The sequence below is a fragment of the Borostomias antarcticus genome (assembly GCF_949987555.1).
Source record: "Borostomias antarcticus genome assembly, chromosome: 11".
NCBI classification, from domain to species: Eukaryota; Metazoa; Chordata; class Actinopteri; order Stomiiformes; family Stomiidae; genus Borostomias; species Borostomias antarcticus.
In genome coordinates, this window is record NC_140244.1 from 2,453,619 (window position 1) to 2,472,925 (window position 19,307).

The 19,307-nt window shown below is 46.1% G+C and overlaps 1 protein-coding gene across 1 annotated transcript in view; it reads left to right on the top strand.

Moving 5' to 3' along the window:
* Positions 1–19,307, top strand: part of plekha6 (pleckstrin homology domain containing, family A member 6) — a gene marked incomplete at its 5' end in the record, with an annotated part of 144,036 nt that overhangs the window by 108,109 nt on the left and 16,620 nt on the right. Inside the window, 2 exons of the mRNA XM_084445716.1 lie at positions 525–673; positions 3,491–3,598. Coding sequence (XP_084301842.1) covers positions 525–673; positions 3,491–3,588 — 247 coding nt within the window. The 3' untranslated portion in view covers positions 3,589–3,598. The remainder of the gene's footprint in view (positions 1–524; positions 674–3,490; positions 3,599–19,307) is intronic.

Below are 19,307 nucleotides of genomic sequence, written 5' to 3' on the forward strand. Positions count from 1 at the left end.
CTCCCCCTCCTCCCTCCCTCTCTCCCTCCCTCTCATCCCCCTCTCTCCTCCCCCTCTCTCCTCCTCTCTCCCTCCCTCTCATCCCCCTCTCTCCTCCTCCTCATCCCCCTCTCTCCTCCCTCTCCTCCACCTCTCTCCTCCCCCTCATCCGCCTCTCTCCTCCCTCTCATCCCCCTCTCTCCTCCTCTCATCCCCCCCTCTCCTCCCCCTCTCTCCTCCTCTCTCCTCCCTCTCATCCCCCTCTCTCCTCCCCCTCCTCCCTCCCTCTCTCCTCCCTCTCATCCCCCTCTCTCCTCCCCCTCCTCCCTCCCTCTCTCCTCCCTCTCATCCCCCTCTCTCCTCCCCCTCCTCCCTCCCTCTCTCCCTCCCTCTCATCCCCCTCTCTCCTCCTCTCATCCCCCTCTCTCCTCCCCCTCCTCCCTCCCTCTCTCCTCCCTCTCATCCCCCTCTCTCATCCCCCTCTCTCCTCCCCCTCCTCCCTCCCTCTCATCCCCCTCTCTCCTCCCTCTCCTCTCCCTCCCCAGCCTCCAGAACGTGGTGCCCTTGTTAGACGGCCCAGCCGAGGGCAGGAGCCAGGCCAACCCTGACCAGCAGCTACAGGAGCAGGAGAAACGCATCGAGATCTCCTGCGCCCTCGCCGCCGAGGCGTCGCGCCGCAGCCGGCTCCTTTCCGGTGAGGACGTCTGCCGCCACACCCCTCCGACCCCGTCATCGCCCTCATTACCAATCACAACCCTGACCCCTCCCCCAGGCCCGCCCACCCCCTGCTGTTGAGGGAGGCATCTGGCAATGTGTACAACAAACCCACCTCTTCACCCCAATCCCTGTTCCCGCCAAAAAATATTAACAAAAAAAGAAAAAAAAAGGAATCTCCCTCCAAATATATTTTTTTTCGGTCAAGGTTGAGATCCTCAAGCCATGTTTCTGCCAGTACTCACTTCCCCTGTGTAAAACATTCTTGACAGTCTTACAATGGTCAGACCTGGGTCAAAAGGATATGAAATCTTTTCATAGAATCAAACTGCAATCAAACTGCCCAATCCTCTTGACCCATGTTCGCCAATAGCCCCGGGTTCAATTAATATTGGAAATGTCACAATGTCTGAGAATAGTTTTTATTATCATACAGTACTTTAAAAGCTGATAGTCTCATTGTGAGTGAGATCCTGATTGAATCCCCTTGGTATCTCAGGATGAACCTGTTTGCCATAGACTCCCCAGTGCTGTTCTAGCTCACCACAACTGACCAGACCAGCCCCTATTAAAAGCAAACATTAACTTCTTTCACACTAACCGTTTATCACCTATTTTGAGTCTGAGTTCTCTGTAACCCCGCCCACTCTTTAAATAGACTGTGCCTGTGTCGGCTCCCAATACTAAGAGCTGATATCCCAGACAGTCTCTCATGTGACATCGTGCTTAGTCTTCAAGGTTTTGAGAAACTCTCAGCACTGGCAACAGTCAGAGATATTGTTCAAAGCATTTGTGTTTGAACAGGGTTAGTGCAAAGTCTTTGATTGCGCCATGCCCAATTTACAAATTAATAGTTCTTGGAGCACTTCGCATGGACGGGATCTGGAAAGGAACTCAGTCCATCACTCTTTATTCTGGGCTCTGGGCTGCTAAACCACTTGCAGACTCCAACAGATCCACGTCTGTTGCACGCTAACGTTCGCAGGGAAGCAGAAGGAGAAAATCGCTGTGCAACTACGCTCATTTCAACAAATCTCTATTTAAGTGGGGGGCAACGGCGACGTCGATATTTGCGTGAAACGCCGCCACTCTAAAAGTGTATAATAGTTTAGTCTAGTGGGGCTTTCTATGCTCTGAGGCTTCCCTTTGGGATCTCTGCAATGCCACTGTTTACCACCATACACCCCACACCATAAACATACATGCTGTCACCAACCACACTGGAGACTAAGGACATGCTCGCGATTTAGAGGCCGAGCCACTCCTACTCACAGCATGTTGTGGAGACACTCTTTCTATGGGGCAAGAGCAACAAACATCAGTTTGTCGTTATTTAGTAACAGCGTGGATGTTTACTTTATGACAGTTTGTGTGTTTGAAAGCCACCCCATTGAAGACCATGGCTGCAAAAGAGAACATGTCCTCAGACAACTTTGCTTGTTACCGTAAAAGTAATTAACAATTATATCTAAAATCTATCTATATCTAAAACAATAAACGAGGCTCCCAGATAGTCTCCATTTTGTGGAATGATCTTCAGACCATGTTTTGCTAGTGGTATCATGAATCACAATCACGCCATGTACCGTCTTATTACAACACTGAACTGTTTTTTTTTTGAAAATTGTATATTTTGCAAATGTAATCTAACTTCTTCTTCCCCCCTCAGAGGATTATATGGGTTTGTAACTATGGCCAAAGTCAAGATCCCGATTAAATGTTTTCAGGACATCATCACACCATATTTCAAATGCAATATACACCGAAACCTTCATAACTCTTGCCAGGTTTGCATATACACCTCAAAAATTCTTTATAGAAGGTCATGTCGCGGTATCCCACTTTGACAAATGCTGTTTAATACCTTCTATAACCAATTGAGGAAAACATCCACAGTATGTAAGCCCTATGAATGGTTCATATAAGCATGGCGGAGGAAGTACTGTATGTTCAAACTGGGCTTTTCATTCATCTTGTTTTCTTCGCACTGAGCCTCAAGCTCGGAGTCACATCTCTTCTGTGGTGATGTGAACACCCTTCCCCCCCATCTAAGAGGAGTCACATCTCTTCTGTGGGGATGTGAACACCCTTCCCCCCCATCTAAGAGGAGTCTCATCTCTTCTGTGGGGATGTGAACACCCTTCCCCCCCATCTAAGAGGAGTCTCATCTCTTCTGTGGGGATGTGAACACCCTTCCCCCCCATCTAAGAGGAGTCACATCTCTTCTGTGGGGATGTGAACACCCTTCCCCCCCATCTAAGAGGAGTCTCATCTCTTCTGTGGGGATGTGAACACCCTTCCCCCCCATCTAAGAGGAGTCACATCTCTTCTGTGGTGATGTGAACACCCTTCCCCCCCATCTAAGAGGAGTCTCATCTCTTCTGTGGGGATGTGAACACCCTTCCCCCCCATCTAAGAGGAGTCTCATCTCTTCTGTGGGGATGTGAACACCCTTCCCCCCCCATCTAAGAGGAGTCTCATCTCTTCTGTGGGGATGTGAACACCCTTCCCCCCCCATCTAAGAGGAGTCTCATCTCTTCTGTGGGGATGTGAACACCCTTCCCCCCCATCTAAGAGAAGTCTCATCTCTTCTGTGGGGATGTGAACACCCTTCCCCCCCATCTAAGAGGAGTCTCATCTCTTCTGCGGAGATATGAATGCTCAGCCCCCCCCCCCACACACACACACACTCCCCCCGCACCCCCCCCGCATCCTGGCTGCCTCACTCTTTCTTTTTCGACTATGTTTTCCTCATACTCACGGCACAACTCCTCCCCCTCCCGTCATTCCATTCCAGCCCAGTGCGCCCCCAGCCCCCCCGCCTCCCCGACCAGCCTGGCCCCTCCCCCCTCCTCCGCTGACTTCTCTGACTCCGCCCACAACATGAAGGTGTGAGTCTGTGAAGGTGAGTCCCCGCCCACCACACCTCCCTCTCTCTTTTCTGTCCCTGCCCCATCTTTTGATCCCTCCCCCTCCCCCTCCCCCCCCCCACACCCCTATCTGTGACTTCCTGGTTTGGTTTGTATAGGGATTTCTGTAAACTTTGCTAATTTAATATTTGGTGCATCACCAGTTAACAGCATGTGGCCCAGGCCAATCCAATCCTGCTTGAATACTCATAATTTCCAGGAAGAAATGATCTGACATTTCCCGATAGTGGCCGGCGATCAACACTAAACTTGTGCCAAATCTACTCTTGAGATCTGTTTATTGCCATGTATATAGTTCACACATACTAGGAATTTGACTAGGGTTAAGGCATATGCTTAGGACAGGACAGTACAAAAAAACAGTGCTAATACAAAATACAATAAAATAAAAAAAATAAAAGGGGAGGCACAATTACAGTATGTGTACTATATAGATAATGGGGTGTGGTGAGTGTACAGTGTGTGTGTGCAGATTGTAGTGTGGTGGGTGAGCGGTGCTATGTACAGTGAGCGCAGTGTGTGTGTGTGTGTGTGTGTGTGTGTGTGTGTATGTCTGTGTGTGTGTGTGTGTGTGTGTGTGTGGGGGGGGGTCGCGTCGCTGGGGGACATGAGCCTTGTTTATGAGTGTGATGGCCGTGGGAAAGAATCTGTTTTTGTGGCGTGTGGATCCGGTTCCGATGGACCGCAGTCTCCTGCCAGAGGGGAGTGGGTCAAAGAGACCGTGACCAGATGGGAGGGGTCGGCCGTGATCTTATTGGCCTGTTTTCGGGTCCTGGAGGTGTGCAGGTCCTGTAGGGATGACAGTCTACAGCCGATCACCCTCTCAGCGGAGCGGATGATGCGCTGCAGTCTGCCCTCGTCCTTGTCTGTTGAGGCGGAGAACCAGATGGTGATGGAGGATGTGAGGATGAACTCGATGATCATTGTTGCCTCTGACATGTTGAATTTCTTCTACACCTCCATTATTGAGTCCATCCTCAACTCCTCCATCACCATCATGTTCAGATTAGCTGTGACTTCAAAAGGCAGGGAGGAACAACAACACGTCAACATTATTAAACGGAGGAAGTGACTTAAATGAGTCTGATGAGAGCAATCGTAATGAATCCCATCAGACTAGCTGGAACAGTGTGAGGTAACGGTTAAGTAGTCTGTTGATTCAGACAACAGTCAAATTTACTGACTTAAATGTGCCTTGTCACGCCAGAAACAACACGCAGGCGACGTTGGCGGTTAACGAGGTGTCTGTCAGCCATTGTGGCTGATTCAATCAACGGCTTCAGCCATCAGCCAGACATGGTGAAAGTCTTAAGCTGATTTTGGAGCCAAAAGAGTGCCACTCCCAGTCAAGAGTTAAATCATTGTGGCCTACATGTGTTACCAAGCTAGAGTAGTGTAACATTGTCATGAACTGTACACACGTCTCAGTCTCCGTGTGTAAAAGGAAATAATACCATTTCTGTAGGCTATTAAAACACTGTTAACAGCGTCATGAGAATGTGATGTATAGTGTGAAAATTGGTTAAAGATTCATGATGAAAGGACTTTTATGTTGTGCTCGATTTGTCAGTGTAAGCAATTATTTATAAGCAGCCGGCTTGCGTGAAAGCTGAGTGGAAGAAAATCATCTGTCCTTAATAATCAATAAGGAGAACTTGAACAGACCATCAATATTTCAAATTTGTTATTATGTGCATAGAGAGAGAGAGAGAGAGAGAGAGAGAGCTAGAGAGCTTTTCTCGCTCTCTGAGTAGTGCAGTCCCAGCCAGAGATATACAATAACCACTTACGTACTTTGTATCTGAATCTGAGTCATCTGCAGTATGTTCAGCTTGTGCCTCCTTGTATCAGAGACACTGAGCCTTGGATTACAGCCCTATACTGTGATAGTAATTGAACTGATCTAGTCAAAAGGATTTACCAAGATTCGCTCAAAAGGTTAAGTCTGGTTTATTGTGAAAAACATACGAGCGCAAGGACTTCCTGAACAACGAGTGGTTAGTCAGCGAAGAGCCCGTTTGGTCTTCTGCTGTGGCTTATATGCAGTCAAAACACAGGTAAGGTCCTTCCAGGATGTGATTGGCTACTGCATTGTACATCATATGAAATGGCAGGCGTGGCCAAGAGTACAGACATGTGACATGAGAAAAAGGGCGGCAATTGGGGACAAAGGATGGTTATTCTATTGTAGACAGATAGCCTTCTGGAAGCCATTTTGTATGTTAGCACAGCTATGTGAATATTTGGGGGAGGTGATGAATTACAAAAGGAGTGAGAGGACAAAGGTTTAAGGTGTTTGGATGTAAATTCCTGGGTGTTTGGATGTAAATTCCTGAACAATCCCCCATTTGTGCCTGAACAGGTACACAAAAATAAAATATAAAATCCAAACACAAAGTTTAAACATTCAGCTATGCTATACATGTGGAAAGGAAATAATAATCTCTCCACTAGGTGGAGCAAAAAAAAAAAAAAAAAAAAAAAGATTATTTTCTTTCCACGTGCAAAATCACGCACCAAAACCCCTTGTTTCAGAAATTTGACAGGAAACAAGGTAAAAAAGATGACATGATTATACTATTTATAGTCTAAGAGTGGACAACCATTCACCAAAAAACCTTGATTTAAAGTTTGAACAAGGCAAAAAGATAAATGGTTACCAGTGTAAGAAGGGCAAAAAACCTCTTGGTCAATTTAGAGGAAAAACCCAAACTTATTTATCAACTCATGTTTCAACCATTGTAACTCTTGTAAACAAATATGATATTTTTTTCAAGATAATTTCAAAGTTCATTCACTCTTGTTGTGAATAATCGCATGTAATTTCCTCTGGATCATAGCTTCCATGTTTGCGTCTCTGAATGTTTAATGTAGGTTCCAGTGTGTGCGGTTAGAGGTGCAGTCATTGCTGTTGAGATTGTCCACGTTGTCATACCACAACCACGAGAAGGAGGTGACCAGCAAGGTCAGTCTCCGATTGTTCATCAGAGGAGAGGAGAGTGTGGCGGGAGAGGAGAGTGTGGCGGTGACCGTCAAGGTCACTCTCCGATTGCTCATCAGAGGAGAGGACAGTGTGGCGGTGACTGTCAAGGTCACTCTCCGATTGTTCTTGAGATCTCTGGTTCGGCTGCATGGACCGTCCTCTCAGCTACTTTTTACAGCTCTTCCACACAGGCCAGAATGTCCTGGTGCTGATTGTTCCATCTTTGACGGGTAGGTTCCTCCCGCAACATCTACTTCTCTTCCATGTTTTCTGGCCTGTTCTCAGGCTGCTCATCTGCTCCTGGTAGTCTGTCTTCCCATTGGGCAGGTCTGCATAGAGCGGTCAGCCAGCGAGCTCTCGGAAGGTGAGGAGGGAGTCCCTGTCCTGGTCCAGCAGGGTGAAGGTGCGCAGCCAGGGCGCCAGCAGCACGTACAGGCTCTTGAACTGAACCCGGTCCACACGGTACTGCTCCACGTAGGGCCGGCCCGGGTCGTGCTGCTGGAGGGCCACCTCGGTGCTCCCGCTCCCCCAGTACAGGCTGATGAAGTGCTCCGTCTGTGGATCCACAGATGAGAGAGACAAACAGAGACAAAACAGAAGAGAAAAAAGGAGAGTCCTCTGGTCTGGTTTCCCTGTTCCCCTTTGAGTCCTCTGGTCTGGTCTCCCTGTTTCCCTCTTTGGTCAGGAACGGTTATCAGCAGTCTGTTGGGAGATACTCAGAAACATGGTTAAGTGCAAGCTCCTGCTTTGGGGAAAAATTGTGTTATTCAGTCAGGAAAACTTAAACAGGGTGTCTGTTCAAGTGTCATTAGAGCCAGTCAGTTCGTATCTAGGCTCTGCAGTAGCCTACAGTGACATCAGGGGCAGTGTTAGAATGACTTTAACACGCTCAGTCCCCAGTCATGATCAAGGCAATTGGATTTGGCTCTAGAATTTCTCTCGCGATTTTATGAAATAAAATAAACACATTCTCGTCTCAACAAAATAACACCCCTTAAGGGTAGAAACAAATTTCCTGAAGTCAGGATAAAACAGAGGTGGGGGAAAAAAATGCATCACTCAAATAAAATGACACTAAAATGAACTGGCTTCATTTACAATTAAGAAAACATCAATTATCAATTAATCAAAAAATCCATCAAAGCTTCATTTGTATAGCTAAAAATTGTATATCTAAAAACTTCCCTCTTCTGCATTTGAGGACAGAGTATTGGGCCCGCTTCGGACAAAAATGGTCTCTTCCCTATGTCATACTTATCTGTCGCTCACAGTGAGTTGGTGACATGGCGTTGGTCCTGCATCCCACGAACCACAGATCGCCCATCTGTAGAGAAACAGGCCGGTAACCCCCATCTCCACCTCCGGTCCTGTGTCGTCTCCTGGTTCGGCACTCACCCATCACTCCCGGAACGACAGTTGTCTGTAAAACACTCAGAAAAACACTCAGCCCCGATGAATGTGCCTCAAACTATAAACATGAGATATTTAACATAAACATTAAAAATATATAATTGGGTTAGGATATGCTGTATTCAGGTTAAGACACTGGCAAACATTATCTATCCCCCCCACTATCATGTACAAACCTTACGTCCTCAGCTACATCTGTCTCGTCCTGTTTATTTACCTTAAAAAAATGGGTCTATATTGGCTAGTTAAAATCTACCTTGTGGGTTGTTCAAGGGAACTCCAGCAGGTGGCGCTGGACCCCAGGTCTGAGAATTCTCCATTTCTTTTATCTTGCGGTAACTGTGACACTGTGCCATCCAGTGACCATACTGACCACAATGGTAACATGAATCGTCTCTGTCTTCACTTCGATTATACCTTTTTCCTCGCCTAACCCTACCAGAACGCTTCCCATTGTTTCTCTGTCACCCCTCTGGTCGTTGTTGGTTGGGAGCAGACAGAAAAACAGAGTTGGGAGGCGGGGCGGCAGCTACAACAGCGAGTGAAACAGACATAGTTCGGGAAAGAGGTGTGAGCTCTGAGTGCCGAGTCGGCGTGATAGAGTTCAAAACGGAATGACTAGGAGGGGGGAGGGACTCTGAATATTCCTCTCTCTGATTAACTTCGTCAGCTACGCTTCTTTTTGACTTGAAAAAACACTCGTGTGCGACTATTTCCCACTTCCTGAATGCATTCCAATCTATCGCATTTCCAGGCTCCCTTCCTAACCTAGTCATCTCAAACGCCTGTAACTGAGCCCTAACAGTCGCTAACTCACTAATATTGAGTGTACCGGACAGGGGGAAATCAGAATGCTTCACCCAGATCAAATACTGTACACAAGCATCATCCCAAAACCTTTGCGCAACAATCTTAGCTGGCCCAGACAGCGAACTAGTATTGGTATTCATAATTATACCCTACAGCCTATAATTCAAAACTAACGGTGAAAAGAAAAGTATAGTTAAACACAGGCGGGAAATAAACAAAGGAATACAATTTCGAAAGAAACAAAGACACATTAAACCGCTAAATAACTCACCCAGTCAACTGGTCCTTTGTTCTCTGGCTCGATGGCGGATCACCGAGAGAGCGGGTAGTTGTTTTCCTACGTCTCCCAGACAACCAGCTAGCCTACTGGAAATCTAGCAGTTACGATTTAACAGTGTACAAAATGTGAACAATACCTAGCTGGATAATAGGCGCGCTTAACAAACAATACAAGGCAAGAGCCGAAGCTCAAACATGCAATCAAAAATCCCAGTGAGCCGGCGAAAAAAACGCTAGACAAAACACAAAGACAACACAACCCCGTTCGGGGACAAAAACACATAAGACGAACAAAGGCCCACGTTACAACAAGCAAAAAAACATATGCCTGCCTGTCCGGCTGAACCACCAGCCTTTTGGTCAAAGCTAAACCTAGTCTAGGTCCACCAAAACACTGTACAGCCACTTGGTCAAAGCTAACTCTCGTTAGGTTTACCAAACCACCCGGGATCAAAGGGGAAAACATTTCTCCCAGAAACGCGGATTGGAAACACCAATCACTCCCGTAGCTACATCTGTTGGTAAGCGTTCTAAAACGAAACATCAACAATCACTTCGAAGCTAGTTGGCAATCGTGCTAACACGAAACATCAACAACGGGGCTTAAGCTAGTTGGTAATCGTTCTGAAACGAAACATCAACAATGAGGCTTAAGCTAGTTGGTAATCGTTCTGAAACGAAACATCAACAATGAGCGCCCTACCCTCGGTAGGAAACATACAACGGTACAACTCCTGCGACTGGCCAAAGGGAAGCCCGTTCTGTGCCAGCTTTGGTGTATTAACTCAAAACCGTTCTAAGCTGCAACCGATAAACAACCTAAATTGTACATCAACTGCAGGGGAACAAATCACGAGACCAAACTCACACTTCTTCTGAACGGCATATACCCTCGTAACGAAACAAGGACGAAATCAAAGGACAATATAATATATAAATATATCTATTGCTGTTCACATCTCCTTGGATAGTTACTTACTTATAAAATACCCACGCCGGGGTTTCTGTTTTCAATAATCTAGACCAATCACAATCTGAACCAAAACCAAGGCAAATACCAAGCATAAAAGGATTCATTTTTCAACGTACCGTGAGTTTAGCCGAGTGGAACCAACGGCGGACTTCTCCGAACCAGTGCGCATAGACGCAAAGAGAGAAGTTTTCCAGAGCGGCTACCGCTCCGCACGTCTGCGTCCTTTGGTTCCACCCCAGGCGAACCCCACGGCAGTCGATCCCGTCCCGAGTCGCCAACTGTGATAGTAATTTAACTGATCTAGTCAAAAGGATTTACCAAGATTCGCTCAAAAGGTTAAGTCTGGTTTATTGTGAAAAACATACGAGCGCAAGGACTTCCTGAACAACGAGTGGTTAGTCAGCGAAGTGCCCGTTTGGTCTTCTGCTGTGGCTTATATGCAGTCAAAACACAGGTAAGGTCCTTCCAGGATGTGATTGGCTACTGCATTGTACATCATATGAAATGGCAGACGTGGCCAAGAGTACAGACATGTGACATGAGAAAAAGGGCGGCAATTGGGGACAAAGGATGGTTATTCTATTGTAGACAGATGGCCTTCTGGAAGCCATTTTGTATGTTAGCACAGCTATGTGAATATTTGGGGGAGGTGATGAATTACAAAAGGAGTGAGAGGACAAAGGTTTAAGGTGTTTGGATGTAAATTCCTGGGTGTTTGGATGTAAATTCCTGAACAATACTCAGCAGGGTCTTGGGTTACAGCCCTATACTCAGCAGGGTCTTGGGTTACAGCCCTATACTCAGCAGGGTCTTGGGTTACAGCCCTATACTCAGCAGGGTCTTGGGTGACAGCCCTATACTCAGCAGGGCCTTGGGTTACAGCTCTATACTCAGTAGGGCCTTGGGTTACAGCCCTATACTCAGCAGGGCCTTGGGTTACAGCCCTATACTCAGCAGGGCCTTGGGTTACAGCCCTATACTCAGCAGGGTCTTGGGTTACAGCCCTATACACAGCAGGGCCTTGGGTTACAGCCCTATACACAGCCGGGTCTTGGGTTACAGCCCTATACACAGCAGGGTCTTGGGTTACAGCCCTATACACAGCAGGGCCTTGGGTTACAGCCCTATACACAGCAGGGCCTTGGGTTACAGCCCTATACACAGCAGGGCCTTGGGTTACAGCCCTATACACAGCAGGGCCTTGGGTTACAGCCCTATACACAGCAGGGTCTTGGGTTACAGCCCTATACACAGCAGGGTCTTGGGTTACAGCCCTATACACAGCAGGGCCTTGGGTTACAGCCCTATACACAGCAGGGCCTTGGGTTACAGCCCTATACACAGCAGGGTCTTGGGTTACAGCCCTATACACAGCAGGGTCTTGGGTTACAGCCCTATACACAGCAGGGCCTTGGGTTACAGCCCTATACACAGCAGGGTCTTGGGTTACAGCCCTATACACAGCAGGGCCTTGGGTTACAGCCCTATACACAGCAGGGTCTTGGGTTACAGCCCTATACACAGCAGGGTCTTGGGTTACAGCCCTATACACAGCAGGGCCTTGGGTTACAGCCCTATACACAGCAGGGCCTTGGGTTACAGCCCTATACACAGCAGGGTCTTGGGTTACAGCCCTATACACAGCAGGGTCTTGGGTTACAGCCCTATACACAGCAGGGCCTTGGGTTACAGCCCTATACACAGCAGGGTCTTGGGTTACAGCCCTATACACAGCAGGGCCTTGGGTTACAGCCCTATACACAGCAGGGTCTTGGGTTACAGCCCTATACACAGCAGGGTCTTGGGTTACAGCCCTATACACAGCAGGGCCTTGTCGTGGTCCAGTATGTCCAACACGGTTCTCACCCTGTTCATCACACACAGGAGGGCAGTGCCGGAAACAAAGAGCGTATAGCTAGGTACAGACCAGTTATAACTCATTTCTAACTGTAATGTAACCATAGGCGAAAGGGATACTTTATTTGAAAGCAATAATAAGCATCAAGCATAAGCAATAACATTTGTTTAACTTCCAAATTCACAGGCACTGTGCAAAAAAATAATAAAACGATATAAGAAATACTTTTGCTTTGGTGAAGAAAACAGATGTTGAAAATTTTTTTCATGCGTTTGTTAGTTTTTAGTGATCACAGGCATGGCAATCTTGCTACATTCATAGTGACATCACTATGGAAGTTGTTACACAAATTCAATTGCAAACGCCTCAGTCACAATGAAGGCAAACGTTGGCTAACGAACAAAGTAACATACAACAGGGTGCAAAAACGCACCTCAGATTGTGTCAATGCCTAAAACAGCCAGGACCTTCTTATACTGTTTACCCACCGGCAACCAGGCTGTAGGAGCCTACTGCAGACAGTGTAGCTAGCGACTTTTCAAATAGGTAAGTATATATTATTATTCATTTTTGGTTATTGCTGCCGCTGGACAGAATGTGTGTAATGGTCAGTATCATGTTTGTAGTAGGCTGTATATAGCCAGCCAAGATAGCAAGCGGATGTGTAATGATTCTGGGCCATATATGGGCCGGAACTAAGTCACAAGGGCCAGATCTGGCCTGTATATGGCCCAGATCCGCTTGCTATCTGGGAGGAATTGGCAGTGCTATGAGCCGACATACTTTAAAAATTATATTCATAATAACTAGTAGGAAGGGAAATGTCACATAAGGAACCATTTAAAATGTATGGGAAGGAGTCACTGGAGGACAATAGGGAAAGGTCATCCTTTTTTAATTTTAGTCCAAGAGAGGGTTACTATTTTTTAATTTCAGTCCAGGCAAGGGTCATACAAATTTGAATCGATCAAAATAAAATAATTTCTTTATCTTTTCGCAATTCAGCAAGCTCTTTTGTATGGTTTCTCTTTGGCTGCCATATCAGTCGATCTTTGTGCTTGGCCTGTCCAGACAGTGGGCGTACTGTATACAGCATCTAACTCGCATGTACAGTAGAACGAGCGACACCAACATGTGTTTTTTTCCTAGTTGGCTAATCCACCACTACAGCCAAAGACAAGGCCAAACTGCAGCGTGTCATCCGCTCCGCCGAAAAGGTGATTGGCTGCAACCTGACTGACTGATGGTCATGAGAACGGTGAGGAATCAGCCCAGAACTACACGGGAGGATCTTGTCAATGATCTCAAGGCAGCTGGGACCACAGTCACCAAGAAAACAATTGGTAACACACTACGCCATAATGGACTGAAATCCTGCATCGCCCGCAAGGTCCCCCTGCTCAAGAAAGCACATGTACAGGCCCGTCTGAGGTTTGCCAATGAACCTCTGGATGATTCAGAGGAGGACTGGGTGAAAGTGTTGTGGTCAGATGAGACAAATATCGAGCTCTTTAACATCAAGTCATCTTGCCGTGTTTGGAGGAGGATGAATGCTGACTATGACCCGAAGAACACCATCCACACGCTCAAACATGGAGGTGTAAACATTATGCTTTGGGGGTGTTTTTCTGCTAAGGGGACAGGACAACTTCACTGCATCAAAAGGAAGATTGGATGGGGCCATGTACCGTCAAATCTTGAGAGAACCTCCTTCCCTCAGCCAGGACACTGAAAATGGGTCGTGGATGGGTATACCAGCATGACAATGACCCAAAACACACAGCCAATACAACAAAGGAGTGGCTCAAGAAGAAGCACATTCAAGTCCTGGAGTAGCCTAGCCAATCACCAGACCTTAATCCCATAGAACATCTGTGGAGGGAGCTGAATCTTCGAGTTGCCAAACGTCAGCCTCGAAACTTGGAGAGGATCTTCAAAGAGGAGGGGGACAAAATCCCTCCTGAGATGTGTGCAAACCTGGTGGCCAGCTACAAGAAACGTCTGATCTCTGTGATTGCCAACAAAGGTTTTGCTACCAAGAACTGTGACTCCAAATCATGTTTTGCGAAGGGGTCAAATACTTATTTCACTCATTAAAATTCAAATAAATGTATTTGTCTGGACTTTTTTTTTGTTATTCTGTCTCTCACTGTTAAAATAAACCTACCATTAAAAGTATAAACGGATCATTTCTTTGTCAGTTGGCATACTTACAAAATCAGCAGGGGATCAAATAATGATTTCCCTCACTGTAATTGGTTCTCACCCTTTAAGCTTTGTACTGTATATAAGGAGGAGGACCTTTTAAATCAGTTCCATATGTTACCGAAAGCAATTGCAGAACAGACTGGACTAATGTGCTCTTTCCTCTTGGTTCTGGTTGATAGCCCAGTCTCACAGTACAGTCAAAAGTGCCTTATAGTAATCAAGTCTGCTTGAAATAGACAGTCTTTCTGCATCTTTTTCATTTATAAATGGTTGTTCTTTAGCAAATGTATGTTTCTAAGGGTGACAGATGATTTTTCATCACCTTGTTAATGTGGGACTTATCTTAGGTCTTAATCGAAATCTAACCCCAGATTGTTAAACAACATTTCACTTTTTGTTCTGTGGACAAGTAGTAGGATATCAGTTTAATCCTCGTTGAACTTTAAGAAATTGTTGCTCTTTCATTTATTTATTGCTAGAAGACGTCATGTGGTTGTCCATTTCCTTAAGCATAAGGGGTGTGGATACAGGAAGTCTCATGGGTCTTTTATGTGGGGAAAGTCCTGTTTAGTGTGGATCTGAGAGTTGAGAGAATCAAACCACTTGTGTGCGGTCTAATTACATTTTGACCAGTTCATTTTTTGAATACCATTCGGGCGTTTTACTGCCCCTGAGCACATTTTGCTGCTGATATCGCACACACTGTGTTAATTTATATCCCAGCATGTGACACCACTGATGTAAGTAAGTAAAACTTTATTTCTATAGCAACCCCTCCTTGCACAGAGTGCTTCGCAGTAAAAAACACAAAAGTACTATAATTAGGAAAACAACAACATTAAAATACAGTCACATACAGCATAAGGAAAGGTAAAATGCAGTGAAACAGAACGAACAAAAGGACAAAAAAAGTGCAAGTCAAACAGTAATACGGCCTATGCGTGTTCAAAAAGCCTGTCTGAACAGGTGCGTCTTTAGCTGTCCCTTGAAAATGTCCGCAGACGCATCAGCTCTCAGCTCCTGGGGGAGCGAGTTCCACAGCCTCGGAGCCACCGCCCCAAAAGAGCGATCCGCCTTTGTTTTCAGCCGGGTCCGGGGCACCGCCAAGAGCCCTTGATCCGATAATCTCAGGGACCGGCTGGAGGTGTGGTGCTGGATCAGGTCACAGAAACATGTAATTGGATATCAGCAGGGCTTTACAAAGTTCCTGTACTATCTGGCTTGGAAATTGGAGCCTCTGTCACGTTATTGTCACGTTATTGTCCTGATATTCCATAATGACCGACCACATCTCTCATCACTATCTTCTCAGAGGTGGTAGAGTTTGCTTTTCCACGTGGCTAGGCTTCAACCCACTTTGAGATCCCGTCAACGATCAAGAATATTACCACAATTTGTTGACATGTGAACAAAGTCTACTTGCTGTAGTACATGATGAGTACTAATGTACGTACAAAAGTCCCCCATGGTAGCAGATGTGCTGCTTGTGTAGTCTTGGCATGTTCACCTACATTGTGTCTTTGGCATACTGTGCATTGTCGGCAGTGGTTCTGCTTTAGTGCTATCCAGTTTACAACCCCGCCCTCCCCTCCCTCTTTACTAATGGGTCCCACATACGGCTGTAGGATGTTATTTAAGAGATTATTTAATGGCTTGTAGGAGGTTGTTTATGAGGGAGATATGTTTAATAGTTGTACTACTAGATGTAAGATAATCCCTTTCTTTCAACCAAAATCGCCTACCACCTCATAAGCATAGCAGGGGCCAATGTGTACTGTGAGTGCCCTTTTATTTTATTTTAATTTATCCAGGGAAGCCCAATGAGTCCAAGGTCTCAGTTACAGTGGGGCCCCGGTTACACAGCATACCTCATAAACAATATAAAAACAATATAAAATCGCATTCATACATTTTACAGAATTAAATACAATTAAAACATTATCCAAAACATACACAGATCTTGACCCCATGTTCCTGAATCAAAATGTTAAAAAAAAGGCATCCAATTTAAAATACTTCTGAAATCTATTCCATGCTCTAGGAGCACCACAACTAAAAGCAGTCTTTCCAAGTTCCGTTTTGACTCTAGGGACCAATCAACCAATCTTGAGACCTAGTCTGGTTTGTAAGACAGCTTTAAATACATACAGGAGCCAGAGAGCTGTGCTCTCCTAGCAACCATGGATGACCAACCTACTGCCTGATACAAATTAGAGTGGTGCGTTCTAAAATGTCTCCACCTAAGGGCTGAGACAGAACAGACAGAACCATCAGGGACCATTGGGCTGAGCTGAGGAGAGAGCGACATGTTAGAGTGTATGTGTGCATATGTATATGGTGCTCTTCTGTTAATACTCATGAGGGCATTTAACTGAACAACAAGACTCACAGAGCCTGTGGGGCTGTCCCAGGACTGCCCCTGGCCACGCCTGTCCCCGTCTTAGCGCCTCTTCCTGTCCCGCTCACCTGCTTCTTGCTCAGTTCAAACAAGAACTGGGAGGCTGGCAACTGAGAGCATGGAAGGGAGGGAGGGAGGGAGGGAGGGAGGGAGGGAGGGAGGGAGGGAGGGAGGGAGGGAGGGAGGGAGAGAGAGAGAGAGAGAGCGAGAGAGAGTGACCCTCTCGTTGGCTGACATGCACTCTCCTACAGAACCATGTGATTTCTGACACACACACACACACACACGTTTAGAGGAACAGGGCAACATGTCTACCACCCTTCACCCTCAGTAATTAAATTATAATACATTTTGCAAGACACTATATTAGTAGTCCACATCATGAGTAACTACTCCCCCATTCCAGTCCATCTGATCTCTTTGGCCAGCAGAATGCATGCATCCTGGTCTTCTCCATGATGCTGGAAGGAGTCAGGCATGAATGAGGTCAGCAGAGAGACCCTTCTGGTAGCCTGGCTCACCTCCATCTTCCTCATCTCTATCTCAGTGGCCTGGGTGGTCTCCAGACGTTCCTCCGCCTCTCGCATGTGCACCCCGCCCAGGTCCAGCATCTCCCTGGGCTCCAGCTCCGTCTCACAAGCGTTCTCCTGGATCTCGTCATTCATCTCTTTGATGGCCTGCGGACTGGGAGAGGGGTCAGACAACAATGGCGTTCTCAGCCAACTTCATTCATTTCTTCCTGCAGCTTCTCTCTCTGGGTCCTCAGTCTGGGTCCCCAGCTCCACGTTCTTCTTATCTCCATCTGCGGCTTCACTTGCTCCTGCTCCTGGTTGGGGGGGCTTGGCTGGCTTGAGAGGGGGGAGAGAGAGAGAATATTCCCAGGTTTCCAAGCCAACATTACAATTTACAAATTTAACAAAAAGCGAAAGTTATAAAAATCATGGCGACAGAGTCATTTTACGTAGGCTACTTAGCTAACCATGTACAGAAAAAGCCTAGCGTAAGGGTTGATGCTAGAATCAAATGCTCACAGCGGCATCAACCAATCACAGCAGCGTATGGTTTCTGGCATATTTTTTCTACATGTAGGAAGGACTGCACTTGCGCTAATGTATGGAAGGCCAAATGTGCAAATAACATCTTAGAAATGTTGTGTTAACACGTCGAATATGGTCGCGTTAACACGTTAGTTTTTGTCACGTTAACGCATTGATTTCTGTCACGTTAACGTAACCATTTTTGACACATCAACGTGCATTTTCTCGTTGTGGCCAATGAGGGACCTTGAATCAAGGCAGTCATACATATTCATGAGGAGGGTTGCATCAATGAACGTTGTGAGCATTTGATGACGTGCGGCGGAGTTCCCTCCCCCTCTCCCTCCGGCCCGCCCGTTCTAGCATCAACCATGCCTTCATGACTAGCCTGGTGAGACCATCCTGATCTCGCAAATTCACTTTCAGTTTCTCACCTGTAAGTGAGCTCGCTAGATCTGGACGGTCTGACGAGGCCTACTTTATGACACAGCAGGAGACATTTTTTTCCGCATCTGAGGGGAAAGAAGATATAAAATAAAATCATTCACCTTGGGAGACACAATAGGTGGAAACGATTTCGAAAGTTTGAAAGATCTTGAAAGAATAACTTGGTTGACATGCTGAGCTCAAAGGAAAGTGTCAGCGGCATGTACAGAACAGAATAAGAGTAACTTGTGAAGTGTCATGGCTGACTTTTTTTTCTGAAATGATAGGCTACAGTACCTGCTGGCCTTTTTTAAGCAGTCTTGTGTAGTGAGTGGGAGAGAGTGGCATCTACTGACACAAACTGGGCGAATGTAGCAGCAAGATAAACCCAACTGTAGATGTACTGTACACAGGCGAAGCCGGAGAGATTTATTTACAGGACTTCCAAACACAAAGACATGCAAGTTGACACGGAACAATGAACGGACAAAGACAAATGAAACACAAGAGCCTATACAGTATAGACAGGGAGGGCTAATCAAAGGAACGAGGTGCAGGTGGTGATTCTAATCAGACTAAGAACAGGCTAATCTCAGAGACACTAGGGCAGGGACTAGGACTGGAGCTGTGGAATTGGGACTAGGGCTTGAGGCAGGGAAGCTACAGCTGGGGCACTGGGACTAGAGTGGGCTAGAGGGGCAGGAGAGGGACAAGACAGGAAATGAAGACACGGAAAGCAAGGCAGAACATCACAGGGGGCACGGGGCAGACAAAGGGTTGAGGAAATAGTCCCTTAGATCCAGAGACACAACAGTAGAAAAGTCCAGAGAGCAGCAGGAGAGGACATGACAGGGACAGTGTGACATCTACTGTGTCTGGAAAACTGATACCTGAACACTGAAAACTGAAACATTTTAGAGCAAAGCTGAAAGACCAAAAGTCTTTTGAGGTAAAGTCATAACTAACCTACACATATTTTTTCAATTCCCCATGAATTCTTGAATTCGAAAAACGAACAAAGTAAAATAATGAGGTTTGATATCACTCAGGATTGTTTGATAGGGCTTGGGCTCTTTTTTATTACTGATTTGGAGATATGAATTACAGATATGATTACGTGAAATTGCTGATAGAGATCACCCAATCATCTACAGGGAATACATCATTCGGAAACAAACACAAGTACAACACATGTCTAAAGCAAACAAAAAATATGGCCCATATGATTTTTCTCTATTTGCTCAAAATGACTCGATAATCCTTATTGTATAATCAAACATGACAAGCTTAATCAGAACACAG